General features: G+C 40.2%; 1 protein-coding gene and 1 pseudogene across 7 annotated transcripts in view; one reads left to right on the top strand and one right to left on the bottom strand.

Annotated features, from left to right (window-relative positions):
- The window catches only part of DARS2 (aspartyl-tRNA synthetase 2, mitochondrial), a 29,066-nt gene extending 14,313 nt beyond the window's left edge, over positions 1-14,753 (top strand). For 5 of the 7 annotated variants that reach the window (XM_038542478.1, XM_038542477.1, XM_038542475.1 and 2 more), the window contains 6 exons: positions 1,965-2,027; positions 7,568-7,720; positions 10,084-10,302; positions 10,520-10,630; positions 12,175-12,250; positions 13,237-14,753. In XM_038542478.1, the coding sequence (XP_038398406.1) occupies positions 1,965-2,027; positions 7,568-7,720; positions 10,084-10,302; positions 10,520-10,630; positions 12,175-12,250; positions 13,237-13,451 (837 nt within the window). In that variant the 3' untranslated portion in view covers positions 13,452-14,753. Of the gene's footprint in view, positions 1-1,964; positions 2,028-7,567; positions 7,721-10,083; positions 10,303-10,519; positions 10,631-12,113; positions 12,252-13,236 lie in introns of those variants that run through there. The other 2 variants (XM_038542479.1, XM_038542480.1) reach the window with 2 other exon arrangements.
- Positions 14,754-17,254: 2,501 nt separating this feature from the next.
- On the bottom strand, positions 17,255-22,609 carry LOC100682591 (annotated as a pseudogene).
- Between the last annotated feature and the right edge of the window lie 3,003 nt (positions 22,610-25,612).

The following is a 25,612-nucleotide window of genomic DNA, read 5'->3' as shown; positions in this document are numbered from 1 at the left end:
GTAAGAGTATGTATTTTTAAGAGTGCCTGGGTGGCTCAGTCAGTTAAGTGTCCAACACTTGGTTTCAGCTCAGGTCATGATCTCTGGGTCCTGAAATTGAGCCCCCAGTTGGGCTCTGCACTGGACATGGAGTCCGCTTGAGATTCTCTCTCTCCCTATGCCCCTCCCCACACTCTCTCCCTCTCTAAGAAAGGAAAAAGAATATATATTTGTATATAAAGCCTAACAGTGTCCCTGAAAATATAAGTAGAGAATAAAATCTTGTGTGAGTTTATATTCAAGATCTAGAGTTTTTTTTTTTTTAATTTTTTTTTTTAAACTTTTATTTATTTATGATAGGCACATAGTGAGAGAGAGAGAGGCAGAGACACAAGTAGAGGGAGAAGCAGGCTCCATGCACCGAGGAGCCCGACGTGGGATTCGATCCCGGGTCTCCAGGACCGCGCCCTGGGCCAAAGGCAGGCGCCAAACCGCTGCACCACCCAGGGATCCCAAGATCTAGAGTTTTTATCTTCCTTTTAAAAATGCTATAGGGGATCCCTGGGTGGCTCAGTGGTTTGACGCCTGCCTTTGGCCCAGGGCGTGATCCTGGAGTCCCGGGATCGAGTCCCACGTCAGGCTCCCAGCATGGAGCCTGCTTCTCCCTCCTCCTGTGTCTCTGCCCCTCCCTCTCTCCTCTCTCTCTTCTCTCTCTCTCTCATAAATAAATAAATAAATAAATAAATAAATAAATAAATAAATAAATAAATAAATAAATAAATAAATCTTTTTTAAAAATGCTGTAAAGTACTCCCATACTTCATTTGGGATCATTCCCACCAGTCATGAGCATGAAATAGTGTTCATACCCTGTCTGCCAGCCTCAGTTTATCCAGAGGCTCTCAGCCTGTATCAGCTCCAGCATCTCCCTTGCATGTTGGTTTTGGGTCTTCCAAGGGCTCTGGTCTCAACTGCATTCAATTGCATTAATAACAGGAGGAGGGGAAGGAATGGAGCTGTGAAGAGCCAAAAGGGGAGGGTAAGTGAGGATAGGAGAAAGAATGGCTGGGCTTTAAAAAAAAAAAAAAAGAATGGCGGGGCTAGGCAACCCTGACTCTGAAGTGATGAGATGCATCTGTTTTCTGTAGTTAGCACATCTGCTTTGAACAGAATTTGGTAAGAGGAATTCCAGAAGCCCTTTGAAATTATTATTTTGAAAGACAGCTCATTTGTAGACTTGAACATATTAGTGTATTCAAAATGGGAATAAGAATTCAATCTCATTACTTTTTATTCACATCATATGTTTAGTGGAAAGTAATTTGAGCCCATACTATAATGAATGCGTTCAAGTAAGCTCAGTGTAACACATATACTGCTGGGTATTATTGTTTGCACCAATTTGAGTATGTCCAGTCTTCCCCAAGCAATTTATAAGAAGTGCAAGATTATGAGCCATGTCTCCATTTTTTTGTACCTCCCATACCTACTCTAGTACCCCAAGAATATTAATTACAATGATAGTCAAAGGCATTGAAATAATTTAGAAAAAGTAAGATATAAAGAATTTTAAGAGGGGCAATTGGGTGGCTCAGTGGTTGAAATCTTTTAAAAAATAAAGAGTTTTAAGAGATAAGCATATTCTGAGTTCTCTTTCTGACCTGACAAAGTTATTTTTTCTTAGACAATTCAATTGTAAAGATTTGAACATTTTTACCCTATATATTACATATGCAGGCTCTTCTGTGGAATACATTCATAGTTGTTTCCAGTGAGGCCTGCATAATGGAAGGGGTGGGGATGAAGGATAATAAGCCCTGTAATAAGCTTTAAAATTTTGTCATTTGGTAGCAGAAATTAAATTTTATATTGAATCCTACTATTGTGATGGAAGGACACAAAATGTATTTATATCCCATTTGATATCATAGACATGTTTATGAACTTGTCATATTGGTGAGTTCACTTTGATTTTCTTTCATCAGAAATACTTGAAAAGGAAGGACATTGAATCCATTAGAAAATTTGCAGCTGACCATTTTAATCAGGTAAGGAGTTGATTACAACTATTTTTTTTCCCTTTTTAGGGATCCATAAGTGTTAGAACTCTTTATACAATCATTAGTTTTGAGGTTTTGTTTTTGTTTTTAAAGATTTTTATTTATTCATGAGAGACACAGAGAGAGAGAGGCACAGACAAAGGCAGAGGGAGAAGCAGGCTTCATGCAGGGAGCCTGACATGGGACTCGATCCTGGGTCTCCAGGATCATGCCCTGGGCTGAAGGCGGCGCTAAACCGCTGAGCCACCCAGGGCTGCCCAAGGTTTTGTTATTTTAGACCATTCTTCTACTTTTCTTCTTTTTAAAGTTAATCTAATCCAAAGGTATAACTCTAAAGACTTCGACTTAGACAGTTGAGTTCACCATTAATTAGAATGTTAAAGTTCAACCATAGTTTTTAAAATAAATATGGAATTTTAATCCAGTCAGGATTAGATTAGAGCCCCATGTGCCCAAGGTTTGGAAAAAAAAAAAAAAAACAACTGTATTCATTGTTGTTCCCATACCCTTTTAAAATTCTGAATACACCATTGCCAGACACATTTTGTGGTGTTGGCTTGGTGAATGGAGGAGCTGAAATCCAGAGGAGCAGGAGTGAGGAATGGGCCTTCTTACCTCGTCACGGGACTTGTAAATTGTCTCAGCCTTCTCAGAATCAGTAACTTTAAAAATAATCATGCTCTTTGAGTCATTAATTTTCTGTGCCATACTTTGTAAAAAAACATCTAAATATGAGGAAAGTATGCTCATTACAGCACCTTTACAACAGAAATAAGATGAAATTCTATGGGAATAATTAAATTAATGTATCATCAGAAGAATTAATACCAAATTTCCTTTTTAAAGAGTTTGTAGTATGGGGGACATGTTCATGTAATGATAGTAATAGCAGATAATGTTTTAGGTTTGTTTTATGCCTTTGATAAAATTCAAAATTGGCCTCTCTAGATCTCCCAATTATATTTCTTTACTTTTATCTTCCTAGTGTTTGAAGTTTGCATCTAGGAATAACAGGACCAGGAAATAAGCCTGAAGGTTAACTTCAATAGTCTTTAGTTGATGGAATTCTTTACATGTTCTTCTTTTCCTCTTCACTTTTTTCTTTTACCTTTGTCATTAACTGGATTTTTTTTTCTTTTAATTTTTATTTATTTATTTATGATAGTCACACAGAGAGAGAGAGAGAGGCAGAGACAGGCAGAGGGAGAAGCAGGCCCCATGCACCGGGAGCCTGACATGGGATTCGATCCCGGGTCTCCAGGATCGCGCCCTGGGCCAAAGGCAGGCGCTAAACCGCTGTGCCACCCAGGGATCCCTGGATTTTTTTTTTAATTTTATTTATTTGACAAGCTGGGAGAGTGGCAGGCAGAGGCAGAGGGAAAGGGAGAAGCAGGCTCCCTGCTGAGCAGAGAGCCCTATGTGGGGCTTGATCCCAGGACTCTGGGATCATGACCTGAGCTGAAGGCAGATGCTTAACCAACTGAGCCACCCAGGCGCCCCTTAACTGGACTTTTATAGAAGAAATGGGCACTTCTTCTGTTTTTTCAATTTATTAATATATTTTAACTTGGCTTTTTTTAATACGTGTATGAATTTTTAGCAATATGCTACATGCACATGGTTAAAAACGCAAATAGAAAAAAAAAACGCAAATAGTAAAGAAGGATTAATAATGAGATGCAACAAGTGTCTGCTGTAAGCTCACACCATTCTAGTCCCGCACCATCCAGAATGTCTCTGTTTTTAGAAATCTATCTACATACTGGTATTTTTGTGTGTTTTTTTAACTTATCCATTTTAAACTCTGTTAACTTCCTGCATGAGAGATAAAGCTCCCACACACAGACTTTACCTATTCTTTTTTTTAATTTTTTTTTTTTTATTTATGATAGTCACAGAGAGAGAGAGAGAGAGAGAGAGAGAGAGAGGCAGAGACACAGGCAGAGGGAGAAGCAGGCTCCATGCACCAGGAGCCCGATGTGGGATTCGATCCCGGGTCTCCAGGATCATGCCCCGGGCCAAAGGCAGGCGCTAAACCGCTGCGCCACCCAGGGATCCCAGACTTTACCTATTCTATACCTTCTGCACAGCTCTCTTTCTGGACCTTTTCTTCATTTCTCTTCTGAGTTGAAGCCACTCTTCCTGGATCCAGATCTTCCTCTTATTTTACTGTATTATATCCTCAAGTAACTTCCTAGGAAAGCATGCAAGAGATACACACACTTGCTTAGTCCAAAAATGTCTTTATGGGGATACCTGAGTGGCTCAGTCGGTTAAGCATCTACCTTCAGCTCAGGTCATGATCCTGGGGTTCTGGGATCAAGCACCAGATCAGGCTCCCTGCTCAGCAGTAAGTCTGCTGCTTCTCCTCCCTCTGCTCCTCCCCCTGCACATGCTCTCTCTCTCAAATAAATAAATAAAATCTTAAAAATAAATAAATAAAATAAATAGGGCCACTTGGTTGGCTCAGTTGTTTAAGTGTCTGCCTTCGGCTCAGGTCATGATCCTAGGGTCCTTGGATAGGGTCCTGTACTGGGCTCGCTATTTAGTGGAGAGTCTACCTCTCCCTCTGCTCCCGCCCCATCCACTTGTGCTTTCTCTCTGCCTCTCTCAAATAAATAAAATCTCTAAAAAACACAAAAACAAAAATAATGTCTTTGTGTTCAAAACCTCACACCTAGGGATCCCTGGGTGGTGCAGCGGTTTAGCGCCTGCCTTTGGCCCAGGGCGCAATCCTGGAGACCTGGGATCGAATCCCATGTCGGGCTCCCGGTGCATGGAGCCTGCTTCTCCCTCTGCCTGTGTCTCTGCCTCTCTCTCTCTCTCTCTCTCTCTCTCTGTGACTATCATAAATAAAATTAAAAAAAAAAAAAAAAAAAAAAACCTCACACCTGATTACTAATTTGACTTAGTATAAAATTCAGAATTGGCAGTCATATCCTTTTAGAACAGTGCTGTCCAGGGCACCTGGGTGGCTCAGTTGGTTAAGCCTCCCAACTCTTGATCTTGGCTCAGGTCCTGATCTTGGGGTCTTAGGATCTAGTCTCACATTGGACTCCCCGCTGAGTGGGGAGTCATCAACTGGAAGATTCTCTCCCTCTGCCCCTCCCCCCACTTGCTCTCACTGTTTCTAAAATAAATAAACCTTTTTTTTTTTTTTTTTTTTTTTTTAATTCATGAAAGACACACAGAGAGATACAGGCAGAGGGAGAAGCAGAGGGGGATCCCTGGGTGGCTCAGCGGTTTAGCGCCTGCCTTCAGCCCAGGGCGTGATCCTGGAGTCCCAGGATCGAGTCCCGCATCGGGCTCTCTGCATGGAGCCTGCTTCTCCCTCTGCCAGTGTCTCTGCCTCTCTCTCTCTGTGTATCTCATGAATGAATAAATAAATAAATAAAGAGGGAGAAGCAGTCTCCATGCAGGCAGCCAGATGTGGGACTCGATCTCGGGACTCCAGGATCACGCCCTGGGCCGAAGGCAGACGCTAAACCACTGAGCCACCCAGGGATCCCCTAAAATAAATAAATCTTTAAAAAAAAAAAAAAAACAGAACCATACTGTCCAACAGAACTTTCTATGATGGTGGAGATGTTTTACATCTGCATCATCCAATATGGTAGCCACTAGCCGGCATAGCTCTCAAATGCTTGAAATGTGGCTAGTGTACCTGAGCTGAATTTTTAAAATTTTATTTCATTTCAATTAATTTAAATAGGTTCATGCGAGTGGTAGCTGCTGCATTAGACAACACAGCCTTAGCTTGTTGAAGGCACTGCTTTTTTTTCTCTTGTACCTGCTGTTACTGATGAAAGCCTGATGCTGAAATGAATTTATTCCTTTACAGCAAACCTGATTATTTTCCTTTGGAAGCATTCAGCCTCCTGATTCTTGATGTTCCAGAATTTCAATTTGTGTACCTTTGGGTCATTTTGTGTTGATGCGTTGTACACTACAAGGGCCCTTTCAATATGATGGCACCTGTCTTTCACTTGTGGAAAACTGTTCTATTACTAATTGTTTTGACTTCATCATTCTCTCTATTCTCTTTTTTTGGAATTTCTTTTAGTTGTATTTGGACCTCTTTGGTAACTTGTATGTTTCTTTTTTTCCCCATGTGTCCTTTCCAACCATTTCTTTTGTCCTTTTTATTCTTTCTGAGAGATTTCTTCAGCTCTTCTGTTGAATTCTTTTTTAACAATTATTTTTATGGCCCTGTAGCTGTTTCTTGGCTTTTTCCCATCATATTTTATTCTGGTTTTATTGACAAAATATAGTTTGTTTTTGTTTTGACAAAATATAGTTTTGAGGATTCAGTCCTCCTTTGGTCCCTAAATTACCTCTTTCTTCTCAGGTCCTTTTATTCTTTTTTTTTTTTTTTTTTTTTTTTTAAATACTGCAGAACTTCTTTGATATATGATAATTATTGATTGCATATATTTGGAATGAGGCATTTAAGCTTTTATTTTTTTTATTTTTATTTTTTAAAAGATTTTATTTATTTATTCATAGAGACAGAGAGAGAGAGAGAGAGAGAGAGAGGCAGAGACACAGGCAGAGGAAGAAGCAGGCTCCATGCAGAGAGCCCAACGTGGGACTCAATCCAGGGTCTCCAGGATCACGCCCTGGGCTGCAGGCGGTGCTAAACCTCTGTGCCACCTGGGCTGCCCTTAAGTTTGTATTTAAATTCCAGTTAGTTAACATACAGTGTAGTATTACTTTCAGGTTTACAATTTAGTGAGCCAGGAAAAAAAAAAAAAAAAAAAAAAAAAAAAAAACAATTTGGTGAGCCAGTACTTCCTTATAATACCAGTGCTCCTTACAAGTACACTTCTTAATCCCCATCACTTATTTCACCCATTCTCCACTCACATCCCAGAATGAGGCATTTAAAAGATGATTGCGGAGGACGCCTGGGTGGCTCAGCCATTGAGCATCTGCCTTCTGCTCAAGGCATGGTGCCAGGTCCTGGGATCAAGTCCCACATTGGGCTCCCTGTGAGGAGCCTGCTTCTCCCTCTGCTTGTGTCTCTGCCTCTGTCTCTGTGCTTCTCATGAATAAATAAAATCTGTATTAAAAAAAAAAAAAGGGTAGGTTTAGTGTAGGGGGGGAACAGCAGAGCCATTGACCATTCCCTGAGAAACCAAAGCTCCATAAGAGTCCTGAGCCTGCCCTCTAGCCTTCTGCAGGGTAGAATCAGTTCCTTCTGTGCTGAGACCACTCCATATTTCTCCAGGCCAGAGCTTCTTGCTGCTTTAATTGTTCCTATTCCATTCATTTGCAGCCTACCACAAATTTGCAGAAATCTCTTTGCCAGTGGGCCCCCCCCACCTTTTATTTTTATTCCCTTCTGTTTTTGATTATGGTGAGATTAATTTTGTAATTCCTTTAGTATCATTTTGAAAGGGTTGAGGGAGGGAATGAAGATCATCTCATGTTCTATTGGGAACAAGAAATCATTTGTACAGCAAGAAGAATAAATCAACCCCACTTTAAAAAAAAAGAATGTGAATAAGTCTTTTTCTTTATCACAGGAAGTCTTACCTATATTCCTGAAAGCCAATAGAAACTGGAATTCTCCAGTTGCTAAGTCCATAATGGAGGAGCAAAGATCAGGACTAACGAGACTAATGGAAATCCAAGAGGATGATGTGGTCCTGCTAACTGCTGGAGAGCACAAGAAAGCAGTAAGAAAAACTACCTTTAAACATTTGTGCTGTTGATGCTGAATGATGCCTCTCTTCTCCTGTGTACATAGTACATACTTAAAATTGACTTTTAATTTCATAAAATGAAGCTGTTCTACATGAGTTTTGTGTTAATAAATACTTTTGAGCACTAAATAATGCATTGTATCAAAACTAGAGTTTTTTTTTTTTTTCATCAGCTACTGGCCTCTATTGGCATTGCTCACACAGTGGTAATTGTGATAATTGGCATTGTTCACACAGATTAGATCTGGCTCTGATTAGGAAAGCTACTTAGGTAAAAGGCTATTTATTGGTATTCCTTGTAGGACTGTGAAAAAATATTTTCATTGTCAAGGTTTTGCAGATTAGGAAAATTTGGTAATCCCAAACTTTTGTAGATAATGCATTCCTAAAAATGTGGAGGGATAGATCAGAAGTCTACTGGACTGACAGACATCTCTGGCCCTACTTGGTCAAGGCAGGACCCTTCTTTCTCTGGAACAGCAGCTGTCAGGTGATGAATACCACCATACCCTGGCTAAATCACCACTCTGCAGATGTATGGAAGACTGAACTTAGCCATAGAGATCATTGTAAAATACATAGAAGTATGGAATATAAGTCAAACGTGAATATTGAAAATATAGGAAGGTCAAGTGCAATATAAATTCATTGTTGCACTGAAGTACAACATGATTTCTTTATAGCTATGGTGTCTAATTAGTGCTTTATCAAGTCCATTCTTCTAATAATGTGCTATTGTTTCATTGTTTCTTCCAAAGGAAAAGTTTCAGAGTTCCGTTTCAGTGCTAAATGTAACCTACTGTCAGAGCTGGCCGGCTGGCTTAGTTGGAAGAGCATGCAATCTTGATTTCAGGGTCATGAGCTCAAGCCCCATATTGGGTATAGAGATTACATTAAATAAATAAAATTTTTAAAGATATCTTTTAAATAAGTAAATTAAGTAAATGTAACTCCCTGTCTTTCCCCTGCAATACTGAAATAAAGAAAGCTATTTAATTACAAATTTATTTTGATACCATAGTCATGTTTTTAATGAACTCATTTATCAACATTAGTTTCTAATACCACATGAACAGTGCTGATAAACTTGCTGCGGAATGCACCAGTTCATTACTTATAAAAGAGCTTGGGATTTTGTATTATATGAATATCCTGCTGCAAACTCATTTGGTCATTCCACTTTCCCCTAGTATGAGGTTGAAACTGCTGGTGGTGTTCTCTGAGGAAGATACCGTTCAAATTCCTACTAGGATTCCTTGAAAGAACTGGAAACCAGACTTACAACGAATAGCATTAGCATTCTGAATATGTCACAGTTCAAGTATCCTGTGTGGATATTTTATGTAAGCTAGAGGAAGCCATCAAATGATATTCAGTACATGTCTCCAGGCCTGGTTTCCATTCTGACAGCCCCTTCTCATGGAAGATCTGCATATTGTAGTACTTAGCACTTAGTAAGCTAATTGTTTGCTCAGCATGGTTCTGAGTATTTTGTGTAGATTAATTCATTTAATACTCATGCCAGTGGTATTGAGAGAAGGACTGATACAGTTACTATTCTAAGATAAAACTGAAGCACTAAGATTAGAATTTGCTCACACAACAGTGAGGCAGTGGCGGAACCACGTTTCTAACCTATGAAGTCTGGCTTCAGAAGTCACCTGGGTGGCACAGTAGTTGAGCATTTGCCTTTGGCTCAGGTTGTAATCTCAGGGTTCTGGGATTGAGTCCCACATCGGGCTCCCTACAGGGAGCCTGCTTCTCCCTCTGCCTGTGTCTCTCTCTATGTATCTCACGAATAAATAAAGTCTTTAAAAAAAAGTCACTCTTAAACAAACCTCTCATCTGTACTGTCCCTCTAATAATAGCCAACATTTATTGGATATCAGCTATGTGCCAGGCACTCATTAGAGCCTCAAAATACCCCACAGAAGAAGTCAGGAAAACAATCCCATCAGAGCTGCCGTAATGGCACCGCACATGTCCTATCTCACTAGATCTTCACAACAGCCTTTTGGAGTAGATCTGCTTATCTAAACTATCCTATGGAAAAGGGTGCAGAGAAGCAAGTCAGTAGCCAAACTGGAGATACAGCCAGGTCAGGCAAGCTCAGGTACCTCTGCCCAGTCACTGTTACCAAATCGTCACCTGGTCTACCCAGTGTGATGGTCATTGTCAACCATGTTTCAATCCCATCATCCTCCAATCTTTGTCCCCCAAGAGGCCCAGAGTATCTCATCTATTAATTGTCTAATCCCTTCTCAGAGGACAGCCCAGCTGGAGAGTCCAGCTTGTGTCATAACGGTTAAATCAATGTTTGCATCTTCTGTTGGCAGTGCTCTGTGCTGGGAAAATTAAGACTGGAATGTGCTGACCTTCTAGAAGCAAGAGGATTGGTGCTTCGTGACCCAGCTCTCTTCTCTTTCCTTTGGGTTGTGGATTTCCCACTCTTCCTTCCCAAGGAGGAAAAGCCTGAAAAGCTGGAGTCAGCCCACCACCCATTTACTGCTCCTCACCCCAGTGATGTCCAGCTCCTATACTCCGAACCTGAGAAGGTACCATGTCTGTACTTCCAAATAAAAAGGAAATGTGGCAACAAAGCCAGAGGCATTCAGATTTCACAGTCTGACCCAGTTCTGGAAGCCTCAGAAGAGATGGTCAGCTTTGAGCCCATAGTTAATACATAGTCTCTGAGTAGCTGCAGTGACTTCAACCTTGTAGAACAGAAACTTAGAAATTTTCTCTAATGTAAAGGCTCTGTGAATCTTCTAGGTCCGTAGCCAACACTATGACTTGGTTTTAAATGGCAATGAGATAGGAGGTGGTTCTATCCGAATTCATGATGCGGAGCTCCAGCGTTACATTCTGGCAGAGTTACTAAAGGTAACATCATCTTCTAACCTGTTTGGTTTTTTAACCAAAGTATCTGTTGTTTTAGCTGGCATTGGTGGTATAATAATGAGCATAGCTGCCTTCCAGAATGTTTGTGGGGTTTTTTTCAGTTTGTTATGAATGAAGGATTGACTAGATACAGAGTAGTGTTGGCTTGTCTCTCTACCTTTAGTGTAAGACTGAAAAGTAAATGACCGTAATAGCCGTTTATTAGTGCTATTTGTGCCAGGCACTAAGTTCTTTATACGCACTGACACATTTAATCCTCACAATTACTTTTTGAGATAAATACCCTTATTCTGCCCATTTCAAAGATGAGTGACCGAGGCAGATTAATTAATTTGCCCAGAGTCACACAGCACAGAAGTAAACTGAGCCACTATTTGAATCCAGGTCAGTGGCTCTCCAGCCCGAGCTTCTAACTTCTTAACCACCACCCTGCACAAAAATGATGCAGTCAGAAATGCATGGAAATGATGATGCTAGAGAAAGGGCCAGATTTAAAAGAATTTTGTATCATTTAATAGGGGCAGGGAGGTATTTTAATGATAGTGGGATAATCGGAATTTTAAAAAGAAGAGTCTCTACAGATACATGCTTTAAGAATCTGCAGTTTCTTGATGATTCCAAAGAAGGTCAGGATAGATTTCAGGAAAGAAAACATCCAAGAAAATCTGATCCTGAGAGATCATTTTGCCATATTAACTAACAGGTGGGAGGTAGGGTGAAAGAACTTTATTTGAGAACAGGATTGGAAAAATCAAACCCCAAACTCCCTGTCAGCTTTAAGGACATTGCGACCTCCCTTAACTTCTCTCCTCCCAACTTGAGGCATCCAGTCTTCAGTTTCCAGCCGATTTTCTTCCTTCCTTTAATTGTTAAGCTCATTTAAGAGTCAGTGAAAATTCATTGCTTCTGCTTCTTCCCTACCACTGGTGGTTCTCCGCCCTGCTGCACATTAGAACAGAATCAAGTGGAAAGTGTTAAAAACAAAAAACCACCCCACTACTCCAGATCAATTAAATAAAAGGCTCTAAGTGTGAGGCCTTAGCATTTGTTCCTTAAAAGCTCCCCACTTGTTTCAGATCTGTAGCCTGGTGAGAGAACCATTGTCAGGTACATTTTCAGCATATCCACACATATTGCCCCACATAAGTTAACTTGCACAGCCACCAAAGAACAAGACTGTTCTTGGCTCCCAAGATGTCCTACCTTCCTCTTCCCTGCTTAATAATGTTCTCTTCCCTTGACAGGGAAGAGATAGTGATAGGACAGTTTCCTACCTCTCTGAGCCCACATCTCCATGTCCTTGATTGGTGTTACTCTGTTGGCATTATCAGTATAATCCTGGCTACATTTACTGAGTGCCAGGCATTTCTCTGCATGTTTTAATATCTGGGACTTGCCCTATTCTCTTGCTAAACTATAAACCTCCTAAGATATTTTTAATTCATCTGTTTTTTTTTCCCTTTAGCACCGAAGCTTACCAAGGACCCTCAGTGTATATTCAAATTGAATTATGTTTTGAATTTCAGGAAGATGTGAAATTGCTTTCCCATCTGCTCCAGGCTTTAGAATTTGGGGCACCCCCTCACGGAGGAATTGCCTTAGGTAAACAACTCTCCTTTTCCAAGCTAAATTTCATTCCATAGTCCTGTGTCTCCAATTTGGGCTCAGTTTACAAGCAAGGGCAGAGAAGGAGAGGAGAGGGTAAAAAGGATAGGGTTCAAGGAACCCAAGAATTCTAGAAGAATTTAAGTTTATATTTTCATTTTGTTATTTCGTTGATACAGGTTTAAAATGCATTTTACTGGTTAAAGGTAAAACTTGACTGATAATTTGCGTTTGAAAGATTTCTTAATAGAATAAAACTTCAGTCTTAAGTCAGTATTGCTCAGATCCCTGGGGGCTCATAGATGCATTCATAGGAGTCTGGAAAGCACAGCTCCCAAGTATTCAGCTTGTGTGAAAGTAGGAATATGCCAGTGCCCTTCTGCTGTGGTTGCTCACCTTGCTTTTTTTTTTTTTTTTAATCAAACATGGAAGAGTGTGAGAAATTTTCAGAAGCTCACCTAGATTGTAGGTCCTCACTAGCAAGGGCTTTTTTTTTTTTTAAACAATTTTACTTATTTATTCATGAGAGACAGGGAGGCAGAGACATAAGGAGAAGCAGGCTCCCTCCTGGGAGCCTGATGCAGGACTTGATCCCAGGACCCCAGGATCACAACCTGAACCACCAAAGGCAGACGCTCAGCCACTGAGCCACCTAGGTGCCCCACCAGCCTGGGCTTCCATCTGTGTTCTTGGAGTACCCTGCACAGCACTTGATTTTTGTCAACCTTTAGAAAACCCTTGCTAAGGACTTATTAATTGCTGTGACTTAATTTGAGCCTATAAATATCCTGAGCATTTTTCTAGAATAAGATAGAAAAGAACCTTTCAGACAGACAGAAGTTCCCTTGAAAAGGCAGGAAACCCTGCTTTGCTACAGCTTGTTAAAGACTTCTATTTAAAAGTTCTTTACAACCTTTGTGGAAAAGTTCTCACACCAGCCTTAGATTACATTCTCATCTGTTACCTTTGTATTTTACTTCCAGGGTTAGACAGACTGATCTGCCTTGTCACTGGAGCACCAAGCATCAGAGATGTCATAGCCTTCCCTAAGTCCTTCAGGGGGCATGACCTCATGAGCAATGCCCCAGATTCTCTCCCTCCTGAGGAACTAAAGCCCTATCATATCCAAGTCTCCTGGCCAGCAGACTCAGAAGCAAAAAAGAGCTCATTGAATCAGCCATACTGTCCAGAAAGTTGAGCTTTTGGGTATCGTCTGCATTGCTTCCTGAGGCTAAAAACAGACGCGGACTTCTGCCAGGGGTCTGATAAGCAGGTCATTAGGTGGGAGGAATCCAGACCATGTTCTCACCACAATTAAGAAACAGAAGGTATCCGATTTTGACTTGATAACATGCATTATTAGGATTTTTGGGGACTTTTTTTTCAGTTTCTGTTATTTGGAGAGGTGTGAAAATGATCCTTTGTCTGAATAATATACTAGCTTAGTGTTTTCTCATCATGTTTTTCGTGCTTGGATAGTAGATTGTTCACTTAAGACAGAAGTAATCAGACCATGTGAAATGTGGGGAAATGCTTGCCCTTTAGACTAGTCAGTTGTTGGAGGGGTCAATTCAACCACCCTCATCAAGAGAGTCTACAAATTAAGCTAGATAGTGACCTTTCAACTATTAGCATAATATAGTAAGAAACATCATGATATAATGCAAAAAAAAAATTACTGAAATGAAGTCACAGAATCTTAGCGTTTCACCTTGAGGAAGTTACATAAGCCTCCTTTCCTGCTTATATGAAACGGAAACACTACTTGCTCTGGCTACCTCACGGGGCTCTCCTTGCCAGAGCTAGAGAAAATGATGTATATGAAAGGAAATGTAAGTGAAAAAGCTTTGAAAAACTATAAAGCATTGTACAAATGTAAGATAATGGTATCATTTATCTGTAAACAGATACAAGTATATCTATGTATCTTATAGCCTAAGATTAAATAAAACTGATATCTAATAGTATAGGAAAAACAGTAATTTTATTAATTAGCTTTCTGTTTCTTTTTTTTTTTAATATTTTATTTATTTATTCATGACAGACACACAGAGAGAGAGAGAGAGAGAGGCAGAGACACAGGCAGAGGGAGAAGCAGGCTCCATGCAGGGAGCCCGATGTGGGACTCGATCCCGGGTCTCCAGGATCATACCCCGGGCTGAAGGCGGCGCCAAACCACTGGGCCATTGGGGCTGCCCTCTATCTTTAAAAATAATTATTGGGGTGCCTGGTTGGGTCAGTGGATAGAACATGCAGCTCTTGATCTTAGGGGTGTAAGTTCCAGCCCCACATTGTATGTGAAGATTACTTAAAAATAAAGTCTTTAAAAAATAATAAAACAATAATAATCCCTAAATAGCATTTCTCCTCAATCATAAGTAATTGAAAATACTGATCTTGGGCCAACCTCAAATATATAGAAAAGTGAACACCGACTATTGTAATTTTCTTACACATTCTATGACATAAATAAAATTTATACTTAATCATTATGAAATGAGAACTAGGCCTTAATTAATGAAAGTGTTCTTTTCTCCTTTATCTTCACTTTTGCCTTGACATTCTTTTGAAGTATAATTTCTAAGTACCAAGTATCAGTCTATATCCTTGCCTAGTTTTCTTAGTGTTCTAAGCAAAACAATCCTTTAGTTGTTTCTATTTGAAAATAAAATCAGCTTTCCTTCCGGTTTTAATCCGGTTTTAATCTCTTGCTCAGTAGACCAAGAAGAGTGTGAATGTTTCTCACTGCTGCAGAAAAGTGGTTCACCGTTAGGTGGAGATATTTTCTAAGTCCTTTTTTTTTTTAATTTGTTTTTATTGAAGCTCGATTTCCCAACATACAGTATATCACCCAGTGCGTCATCACGTCAGGTGCCTTCCTCAGTGCCCGTCACCCAGTCACCCCATCCCCCCGCCTGCCTCCCCTTCTACTACCCCTTGTTTCCCAGAATTAGGAGTCTCTCATGTTTTGTCACCCTCTCTAATTTTTCCCACTCATTTTTTCTCCTTTCCCCTATAATCCCTTTCACTAATTTTTATATTCCCCTGTGCAAGTGAAGCCATGGTATTATGCTGAGTGAAGTAAGTCAACCGGAGAAGGACAATCATAAAAAGTAAGTCCTTGAACCTAATCTTCCCATCTGTGAGTGTACTCTGGAGCGAGAAAATTCTTGCTGGCAGGGCCTTCCTGGTGAGAAAGGGTATCCAAGTCTGTCTACCCTTTCTCGGTGGAGAGAATTTGTAGAGATACCATTTAACAGTTGGGGAAGTGGAGTTTACTTCCATATATCCCCTGTGGGATAAGTGTAATTCACTGTTGATTGTGGGAAGCCTGATTCTGACTAAAATGTTGTCTTTCTATCCTGGAAATGAGAGTTCCAGAAGACACTTAAAATCCAGAGAATATATTCTAGGCTATAAATACCAAAGGCTACCAGTCCTCAGAAGTCAAACAGTCCTATGTTTCAAAGACCTGGTCATTTTGGGCATCACTTGGCTTTTCTCCAGTCTTGCCTCTCTGGGGAAAAAAACAAAATGCTTATTCTGAAATCCAAGGAAAAGTCACTATTTTAATCTTTATGAGTGGGGGTGAAATTTTAAATTGTCTTTTCTCAAAAATTAAGGAACTACTTAATGAAGTTGAAAATAAAACAGCCAAGACTTTGAAAGGCACAGTGTGATCATACACCAGACGCTGAGTTTATTTCAAATCCTATTTCCCCACTTTCCTAAGAAAGTTCCTAAGAAACTTAGATTTATCCTGTGTTTCAGGTTTCAAAAACATGGTAAGCCAGTGCCAGCTACAACGTCAATAGTTATTTTTATTAGCTTCAAGAGAGCTTTGTCTTATGAACAATATTTCCTTTTTGGGAACAGATTGTCAGATGATGAGTACGATGGGATCACTTTATGCTCTTGGGCTTTCCCTGCATAAAATGATGCATCTATCCAACTACTCCAGTATTCCCTTCTCCAAAGAACCAGAACTCTGTAGCACTGATCACATTCCTTGCTACTGGTTTTTTAAGCATAACCCATCCTAAAAATACTGCCTTAAGGATACTTTTTTTTCCCTTATTTTGAGGAAGGTGAGTTACTTTGTAACATGAGAAATAACCAAGTACATTGTAAGAATATCAGAGGAGACAGCTGTGTAAAGAGTTACACATGTAAGTCCTGCAATAGTGCACATTTGAGTCAGTCTTCTCTATTTAAGACAATGTACTTGGTAGAAAGAGCTTGTGTGAGTTGGACAAACCTGAGTTGTTGTTTTCATTGAAATATATGAAGAAAACCTGGCCTCACATAAGTGTGAAGTTGGAAAAGGGAGAAGTATTTCAATAGCCTTCCTGATGATTACGGGTATTCTTCTTTGATACTATACAAAAGCTTGACAGGTTCCTTAAAGGTTAGTGGCAATGTGGAATCTGAAATCCTATTGATAAACTTTTCTAAAGACCATTGGGTTGACCTTGTATTTTGAATACAACTTTTATGCATGCTTTTGTAACACCACACATTGATCATTTGGAAAATATTGGTACACTGAGTTATACGTGTCTTCCAAATGTTGACATATTTCAGCACACAATATCTAAAAAGTGACATTAATATCACCACTGATCTCATCACAAATCTTTAAGTATGAAGAAGCCGTAAGGGCATGGTGACCGGTACAAGCTTTCCAAAATTCTGTTTTTCATTTGAAAGCTTGAATTTCCCCATTGCCAACAAAGAAAGACCGTCAGTTATTTTCCAAACTTACTCATTTTTTCTTTTTTTTTCTATTTTAAGATGTAGTTATTTAGTAAGAGAGAGAGAATCCCAAGCAGTTTCCAGGCTGAGCAGGGAGCCTGCTGTGGGGCCTGATCTCACAATCCCGAGATCATGACCTGAGCCGAAACCAATTAGACACTTAACCAACTATACCACCCAGGTGCCCCCAAACTTATCGTTTGTTTGTTTTGATTTTTTTTTATTACTTAATAAAGCTTCATCTTTTTATTTAGCTTTCTGACTCTGTGCTTGTGCCTTCAACACTTTCACAATGATTTTCTGCTCCTCAAAAAGGAAAGCATGTTTGATCCTGTCACAAACACAGCACACATAGAACCACTATAGGCCCTGCTGACGTGTTTTTTCATTTTAGACAATCTCATAAGGACTTTAGGTCTCATGGCATAAACTCCTCGAAGTCGGCCTGGACACATCCACATGCAGACTATGGTGCTTTCCCAACCGTCTTGGTATAAAGGTAAATGATTCTATTATCAGGGGTCCGGGACAGCGTAGTTTTGCTAGAGGCTGTATTGTAGGACAGCCTATGACGGTATGTCAAACGCTGAACTATTCTGAACGCCTACAGATGCTGTCCCTGGAAGAGCCTTATTCGTTTTTTTAGAAAATATCTGCCAAATACCCAAATATGAATAATCTCAACTTGTTAGCCTTGTTTTAAGCAAAAATGATTATTGTATGGAAAAAAGCACATAGTTCAGCTTGTTGGAGCACCTGACTGGCTCAGTCAGTGGAGTGTGTGACTCTTGATCTCAGGGTTGTAGGGTCAAGCCCCACACTGGGTGTAAATTTTTTATTTAAAAAATAAAAGATTCAGATGTCTTTAAAAAAAACACTGCACGTTATTTTTCTAGAAAAAAAAATCATACTTTGTTATACGATGGAATGCTTCTCATGTATGTCCTCTTCTGTCAAAATATTTAAATGACGTGTATTCAAAGTCAGGATTCAATAAGTAAAATTCCAAAATGATGAGCAATATATCAAAATTTGTAATCTTTATGCTTCTCAAAAAGTTTTCTTTTTTTTTTTTAAATATATTTTTTTTAATTTTTATTTATTTGTGATAGAGAGAGAGAATGAGGCAGAGACACAGGCAGGGGGAGAAGCAGGCCCCATGCACCGGGAGCCCGACGTGGGATTCGATCCCAGGTCTCCAGGATCGCACCCTGGGCCAAAGGCAGGCGCCAAACCGCTGCGCCACCCAGGGATCCCTCAAAAAGTTTTCTGATTCAGATAATGGCACTTTTATATAAGAGGGAACAAGAAAGCATATACAAAGAATACATAGAAGTTTTATATATAAAAAAGTATATAAAAAATTAGAAAACTAGATTTTGGGGGCAGTTTTTAGAATACTATTTCAGGCAGTGGAAGTTTATAAATGAATATTTTGGCACACAACTACTATTCATATAACATCACTGAATATTTAAACAATAGTAGCTTAGGACTTCACTTTAGCAATATGGTAGAGTAACTATCCTAGAAATTCTTGTACAGAACACCTAAAATTCCTACATAAAATATTTCTTTGAATCTTTTTATTTTTTTTTAATTTTATTTAGAGAGAGAAAGAACAATTAGAGGGAGAGGCAGAGGGAGAGAGAAGAATCTCAAGCAGGTGCTGTGCTGAGCACGGAGCCTGACGTGGGATCTCATGACCCTGAGATCATAGCCTGAGCTGAAATCAAAAGTCAGTCATGTAATCAACTGAACTATCCAGGCACCCCTCTTTGAATCTTTTGAAATGTATAAATAAACTAGTAAGAAAGTAAGGGAACTCCTTAGAGACCAGAAATGTCTGGACACTGATGTAATTAGGTGCTGAAGTTGTCAGTGTCCTGGGGTAATGCTGATCTGGTGTGACCTAGGGGTTTGGTTTTGATGGATCATGAGAAGAAATAGGCAAACAAAGCCTACTGCCTCCTGTGTAAGTCGAGAACTTAGATAAGAGATCCCCATGTAAAACAAGTTCCTGAAAGGATACCCCCTCAGTAGAGGGTGATGATGAAGAAATTTTTCTGTTTGCTTTGGCTCTGGGTAATAGCTCAGGGAAAGAGGGGGGGATGGTGGGGGAGGGGTGTTGGTGGGGAATCTGCTCTGAGCATTAACAGCCACAAGCTGACACTTAACAGAGGTTTGAACAATTTCCAAGCTAAGCTTCATAGTGTTCCTAGGTTGATAAAAGCAAATGCAAAAGAAAACCACTTAAGCCCAGTTCTCAAAGAATTTCTGAAGATAAAGTTCCAAGGAACATAATCTCCCAATTCTTTTTATCACAAAACACTCAAGGAAACAAGCTGCTATTAAGACATGATCTGTAGACACACAAACAGAATCAGATTTGCAAATATTTAATGTATTGGTACTATCGGAGCCTGACAACAAACCATATATGATATTTATAGAAATAGAGAATTAAATTTGTGAGTAGGGTATAAGAAATGATAAAAATAGGCAAATTTAGAGGGGAATAAAGAGCATTACATATAGGGACACCTGGGTAGCTCAGACAGTTAAGCGTCTGCCTTCTCAGGTCATGATCCTGGAGTCTTAGAATCAACTCCAGAGTCTGGCTTCCTGCTCAGTGTGGAGTCTGCTTCTCCCTCCCCTTCTGCCTCTACCTCTCACTCATGCTGTCTCACTCTGTCTCTCTCACTTGCTCTCTTTCAAGTACATAAATATTTTTTTAAAAATAGATATAATTATTAACATTCAATAGATGAATTAAAAAGACAGCTGACAGGGGATCCCTGGGTGGCTCAGCGGTTTAGCGCCTGCCTTTGGCCCAGGGCGCGATCCTGGAGTCCTGGGATTGAGTCCCACATCGGGCTCCCGGCATGGAGCCTGCTTCTCCCTCCTCCTGTGTCTCTGCCCCTCTCTCTCTCTATCATAAACAAATCTTTAAAAAAAATAAAAAAATTTTAAAAAAAAAACCGACAAAAGAATTAATGAGCCAAAAGATAAACCTGAAGAAATTATTCAAAAAGCGCAGAAAATTATGGAAAATACAAAAGGGAGTTAGAAAAAATTAAAGGATAGAGTAAAAAGGACTAAGTATGTCTAATCAGAATGCCAAAATGAAAAATAGAAGAAATTGGAGACAGGAATTATTTGAAAAAATGATGACTGAGAATTTAATAATTGAAAGAAATTGAGGAAAGCAAACAAATCTCAAGTACTATAAAGCAGTTTAAAATTTATACCTTGGGATCCCTGGGTGGCGCAGCGGTTTAGCGCCTGCCTTTGGCCCAGGGCGCGATCCTGGAGACCCGGGATCGAATCCCACATCAGGCTCCCGGTGCGTGGAGCCTGCTTCTCCCTCTGCCTGTGTCTCTGCCTCTCTCTCTCTCTCTCTCTCTCTCTCTCTCTCTATCATAAATAAATAAAAATTAAAAAAATATGTTTAAAACATGCTTTTCCTTCAAAATAAAATAAAATAAAATAAAATAAAATAAAATTTATACCTTGATTACAGAACTCCAAAACCAAAGATATAATCATAAAAGCAACCAGAGAGCGACAGGTACTGTACAAGTATTCTATCTTCAAAGTGCTCAAACAGCTGTCTACCTAGAATTATATAGCCTGCAAATGTTTAGGTAACTTCAGACAAACAACTGAGAAAGTTTACCACTAATGTATCTGTTCTAAGGGAATTTCTTTTTTTTTAAGATTTTACTTATTTGACAGAGAACACAAGCAGGGGCAGAAGTAGGAAGAGGAAGAAGCAGACTCCCAGCTGAGCAGGGAGTTGATGTAAGGCTTAATCCCAGGAACCTGGAATCATGACCTGAGCAGCTGCTCAACCCGCTGGGCCACCCAGGTGCCCCTCTAAGGGAATTTCTAAAGGCACTTTAGGAAGAAGCAAAAATAATCCACAAGTAGGGCTGCCTGATTTTGCAAATTAAAATACAGGAAGCCCAGTCAAAATGGATTTTCAGAAGCAACAATTTCTTAGCATAAGAATGTCTCAAATGTTGCAAATATTGTGTGGAAGAAGCAGGCTCCATGAAGAAAGCCCAATGTAGGACTCGACCCTGGGACCCCGGGATCACACCCTGAGCCAAAGGCAGATGTTCAACCACTGAGCCACCTAGGCGCCCCTACTTTAGACTTTATTTTTTTTTTATTTTTATTTATTTATTTATTTATTTTTTTACTTTAGACTTTAAATGTTTACATTAAAATGCCTGAGGTAGGGGGATCCCTGGGTGGCTCAGCGGTTTCATGCCTGCCTTTGGCCCAGGGCGCGGTCCTGGAGTCCCGGGATCGAGTCCCGCGTCAGGCTCCCAGCATGGAGCCTGCTTCTCCCTCTGCCTGTGTCTCTGCCTCTCTCTCTCTCTCTCTCCATGTCTATCATAAATAAATAAAAATAAATCTTTAAAAAAAATAAAAATAAAAATAAAAATAAAATGCCTGAGGTAAGGGGTGCCTGGGTGGCTCAGCAGTGAAGTGTCTGCCTTCAGCTCAGGGTGTGATCCTGGAGTCCCGGGCTCGAGTCCCACATCTGGCTCCCTGCATGGAGCCTGCTCCTCCTTCTGCCCGTGTCTCTGCCTCTCTCACTCTCTGTCTCTCATGAATAAAGAAATAAAATCTTTAAAAATAAATAAAATGCCTGAGATAACCACTAAAAGAATAGAACTAGAGTATTTAACTTCCAAAGAAAAGAATGAAAAGGAAAAAAAGAAGAAACAATTTGAAATATAAAAATAAGGCATGCATGAAAAAAAAAGGAAATAAATAGAAGGAAGGTGGAAGGAAGAAAGGAAAAGAGAAGGCAAAAAAACCCAGAAAAAGTGAGGCACCATATTTGTGAATTTAAAGGTGCAATATAGCTATCAGCTCTTCCTAAAGTGTTAATAGATTAAATTCAATTCCAATCATCAAAGGAGGAAAAATACATTCTTTATTGTTCAATTAATATAAAACTCTAGAAACAAGCTAATCTATAGAAATAGAGTTGATCAGCTGTCACCTGGGGATGGGGAGATGGGAAGGCATAAGGAATTACAGGGGGGCCTGAGGAAGCCTTTGGTTGTATGCAATATCATGAATGAATGAATGAATGAATGAATGAATGAATGAATGAATGAATAAATAAATAAATAAATAGTGCCAGTCTTTCCCACCATGCTACCTGGTACCTATACTCTAAAAATGGATAAGGCCATATTGTGTTAGCGCCACAGTTACATGAGTCTGGAAGTAATATAATAATTTTAAAGCCTTTGTTCTGCCTTACACAGTGGCACAGTCCTTTCCTCAGGTGTTTTATATGAAAGTGCCTAGTAGAGTCCCTGCCATATGTCCCTGGATGTTGTTAAGTGCCACACAAAGGTAGCTTTAATATCATGTGACATTTCTTTTCCTAGACATTTCAAGGTCATCCTGGAAACATGTAATAGTTCCTTAGATTTATGGTCAGAACAAGAAAGTGAATCTGGAGAAACTTGTTTGTCTCAAATGTCTGTCAGCCAGCCCTACCTTCCAAGTATAGCCAGCATCTGATACTTTTTTGTACCTCCAGGCCAGCACCCTGGTTTGGGTGACCATCTTCCACGGCAAAAGCTTGTAACAATCTTGCTTGTTAGATTGTTAGACCCCCTCAACCATCTGTCTGTAGGGCCAGATCACTCCTCTGCTCAAAACCTTCCAGTGGTTTCCCATCCTAGAGAAAAGCTAGAGTCCTTACAGTGGCCTCCAAAGCCCTCCATAACCTGCCACTTGCTACCTGCTGACCATCTCCCCTGAGCTCCCTCTGTCCCATCCACACTGATGTCCTTGCTTTTTCTGGTGTTCACCAGGCATGAGCCCACGTCCAGGCCTTTGTCCTAGCTGTCACCTAGCAGTTTTCCTCCAGATAATTGTTCACTCCCTAATACCCGCATGCCTTTACTCATGTACTGCCTTTTTGGTGAAGATTTCCCTGACGACCATATTCAACCTTATTCAGATGAGCTCCTGCCACCCACCAGCATGTTCTGCCCTCCTTTCCCTGCTTTATTTTTACTCTGTGGTGTTAATCACATTATCTGGCATGCTGGATTTTATTTGCCCAATAGAATGTAAGCTCCATGAGGGATTTTATTTTATTTTTTTCATGCTGGATTTTATTTGCCCAATAGAATGTCAGCTCCATGAGGGATTTTATTTTTGTGGGGTTTTTTTTGTTTCGTTTTTGTTTTTGTTTTGTTTTTGCAGTATCTATTCCCAGCACTACTTGGTATAATAGATGTTCAATAAACATCTTTTGAGTGAATTAAGTGAATGAATGATCATTACAGGCCAAGCTCTGGGGGAATTGGGAGGGGGGCATCATGATGATGAATAGATTGTAGTTCCTATCTTGACTTGATGGAGTTTTTTGCCTGGTAGAGACCAGACACACAAACAGATCATATTGACATGGCGTGGTGGGGTTAGATGAAGCCATGCACAGAAGAGATCCTGAGACAGACCTCACCAACAGGGAAGGCCTCCTTAAAGCAGATACTCTACTCTCTCAAATGCTGGCAGCTTGCTGCTGATGGTAGTGTAAGTCTTAGCAAGTATTAACCTTTTTACTTCTTTACATTTTAATTTTTTTGTGTTCAAAAAAAAAAAAAAATTATTGGCAGCCCTGGGTGGTTCAATCTGTTAAGCAGCTGCCTTCGGTTCAGGTCATGATCTCAGGGTCCTGGGATCGAGCCCCGCATTGGGCTCCCTGCTCAGTAGGGAGTCTGCTTCTCCCTCTCCCTCTGTGCTCCTTCCCAATCTCTGAGGTTCATGCTCTCTCAAGTAAATAAATTTTTTAAATTTTTTTAAAAGATTTTATTTACTTATTCATGAGAGACAGAGACACAGAGGGAGAAGCAGGCTCCATGCAAGGAGCCTGACGTAGGACTCCATGCCGGGTCTCCAGGATCCAACCTGGGCCGAAGGCAGGTACTAAACCGCTGAGCCACCCAGGCTGCCCCAAAAGAAATTCTTTTAATGAAGTACAGTTGACACACAGTGTTATATTAGTTTCAGGTGTACAACATAGTAATCCAATTTCTCTGTATGTTGCAGTATGCTCACCATAAGTGTATCTACCATCTATTACCATAGGATACTATTCTAAGATCACTGATGATACCCCTCCACTATAACCTTTCATCCCTGTGACTCATTCATTCCACAGCTGGAAGCCTGTACCTCCCACTCTTCTTCACTCATTTTGCCCATCCCTCCACTCTGGCAACCATCAGTTTGTTCTCTGTATGTATGGGTCTGTTTCTGCTAGCACTGACTTGGGGGCACCTGGGTGGCTCAGTCACTTAAGCAGCTTACTGTTGACCTCAGTTCAGGTTGTGATCTCAGGGTTGTGTGTGTTCAGGCTCCACCTTGGGCCCCATGCTGGGATGGCTTGAGATGAATAGGTCACTTAAAGTAACGTTAAACCCAAGTCCAATGAGCTTTATCATCTGTGCAGCACAAAACACCAACACTTCCCCTGGCTTAACACCAGGAGTAAAAGAGAAGGAAATAAAGTTTATCCTTTCCAAGCTCAGGGATTTTCAAGAGCATGAAGATCCTTTTAAAATACATACATGTACAGCTTGAAAAGTCCATTTATCTACCTTAGAAGCTGTGACATTTGGAGGCTAATTAAGCACTCGTTTTGAATTCTGGAATCCAGCTTGAGAACACAATTACATGGAGAATCTTTGTACGCCTAGCAAGACAATTAGTAAAACAGATGACATACTAAACTAGAATTGCCATTTGTTGGCCTTCTGGTAGACTGGGGTCAACTAATGGGTTATTTCCATTATGCTCAACGAAAACAATTTACATGTGCTTTCACTTAGTAATGGGTGTAATTTTCCAGGGGGCCAAATCACATATTGAAAGAATAAATGTGGAAACCAGTTATTCAAACTGGAGTTCCTGGCAACAGAACAGTATCCTACACACCCATCCCTCACCTCCATCGGTGTATAAACGTATGTGCGACAAGTTAGATTACAGGTTCCAAGGATTGGAGAGCACCTTGTAATTTTTGTAGTCCAAGCTCCCCACTCAGTGCCAGGAGCTTAAATCACTTTAGGGTTTTCATTTTTTTAAATCAGCCCAGCCCCACTTTTGGATAACCCCGTCTGTGTTCCATAAAGCTCCGAAGTCTTTCTCAATCTTCCCTCAAGTCAGCTATGCTGGTTCTAGGTACACACTGGGACTTTTCAGACCAAACGCCAAGACCTTTAATATTCCCGCCTGTAGGTTCTAGTGGTTTTGGCCCTCCAAAGTAGAATTATCCTTCAGGGTACTAATTCTGCCCATTACAATGGTGATACAGTATATTCTGATACTGCCATTTATAACCTGTGCAATGTTAACTTTCTTATCCTAAGGTTATCTGTAAAATGGAGTAAATTGCTGTCATTATAAACATTCAAAAACTATTTCTCTTGCCTCACTCAGGTTTTATTAAACAGGATTTGTGCTTCCAGGACACTAGAGATATCCCTTCTGCAGTTTTTCAATCAGCCACAAATTCACCATCCAGGCTATAGACCATCATGAAAGAGACTGCGT

The sequence above is a fragment of the Canis lupus genome, chromosome 7 (assembly GCF_011100685.1).
Source record: "Canis lupus familiaris isolate Mischka breed German Shepherd chromosome 7, alternate assembly UU_Cfam_GSD_1.0, whole genome shotgun sequence".
Classification (NCBI taxonomy): Eukaryota; Metazoa; Chordata; class Mammalia; order Carnivora; family Canidae; genus Canis; species Canis lupus.
Note: the sequence above shows the minus strand (reverse complement) of the source record. Positions and strands in the feature narration are given on the sequence as shown.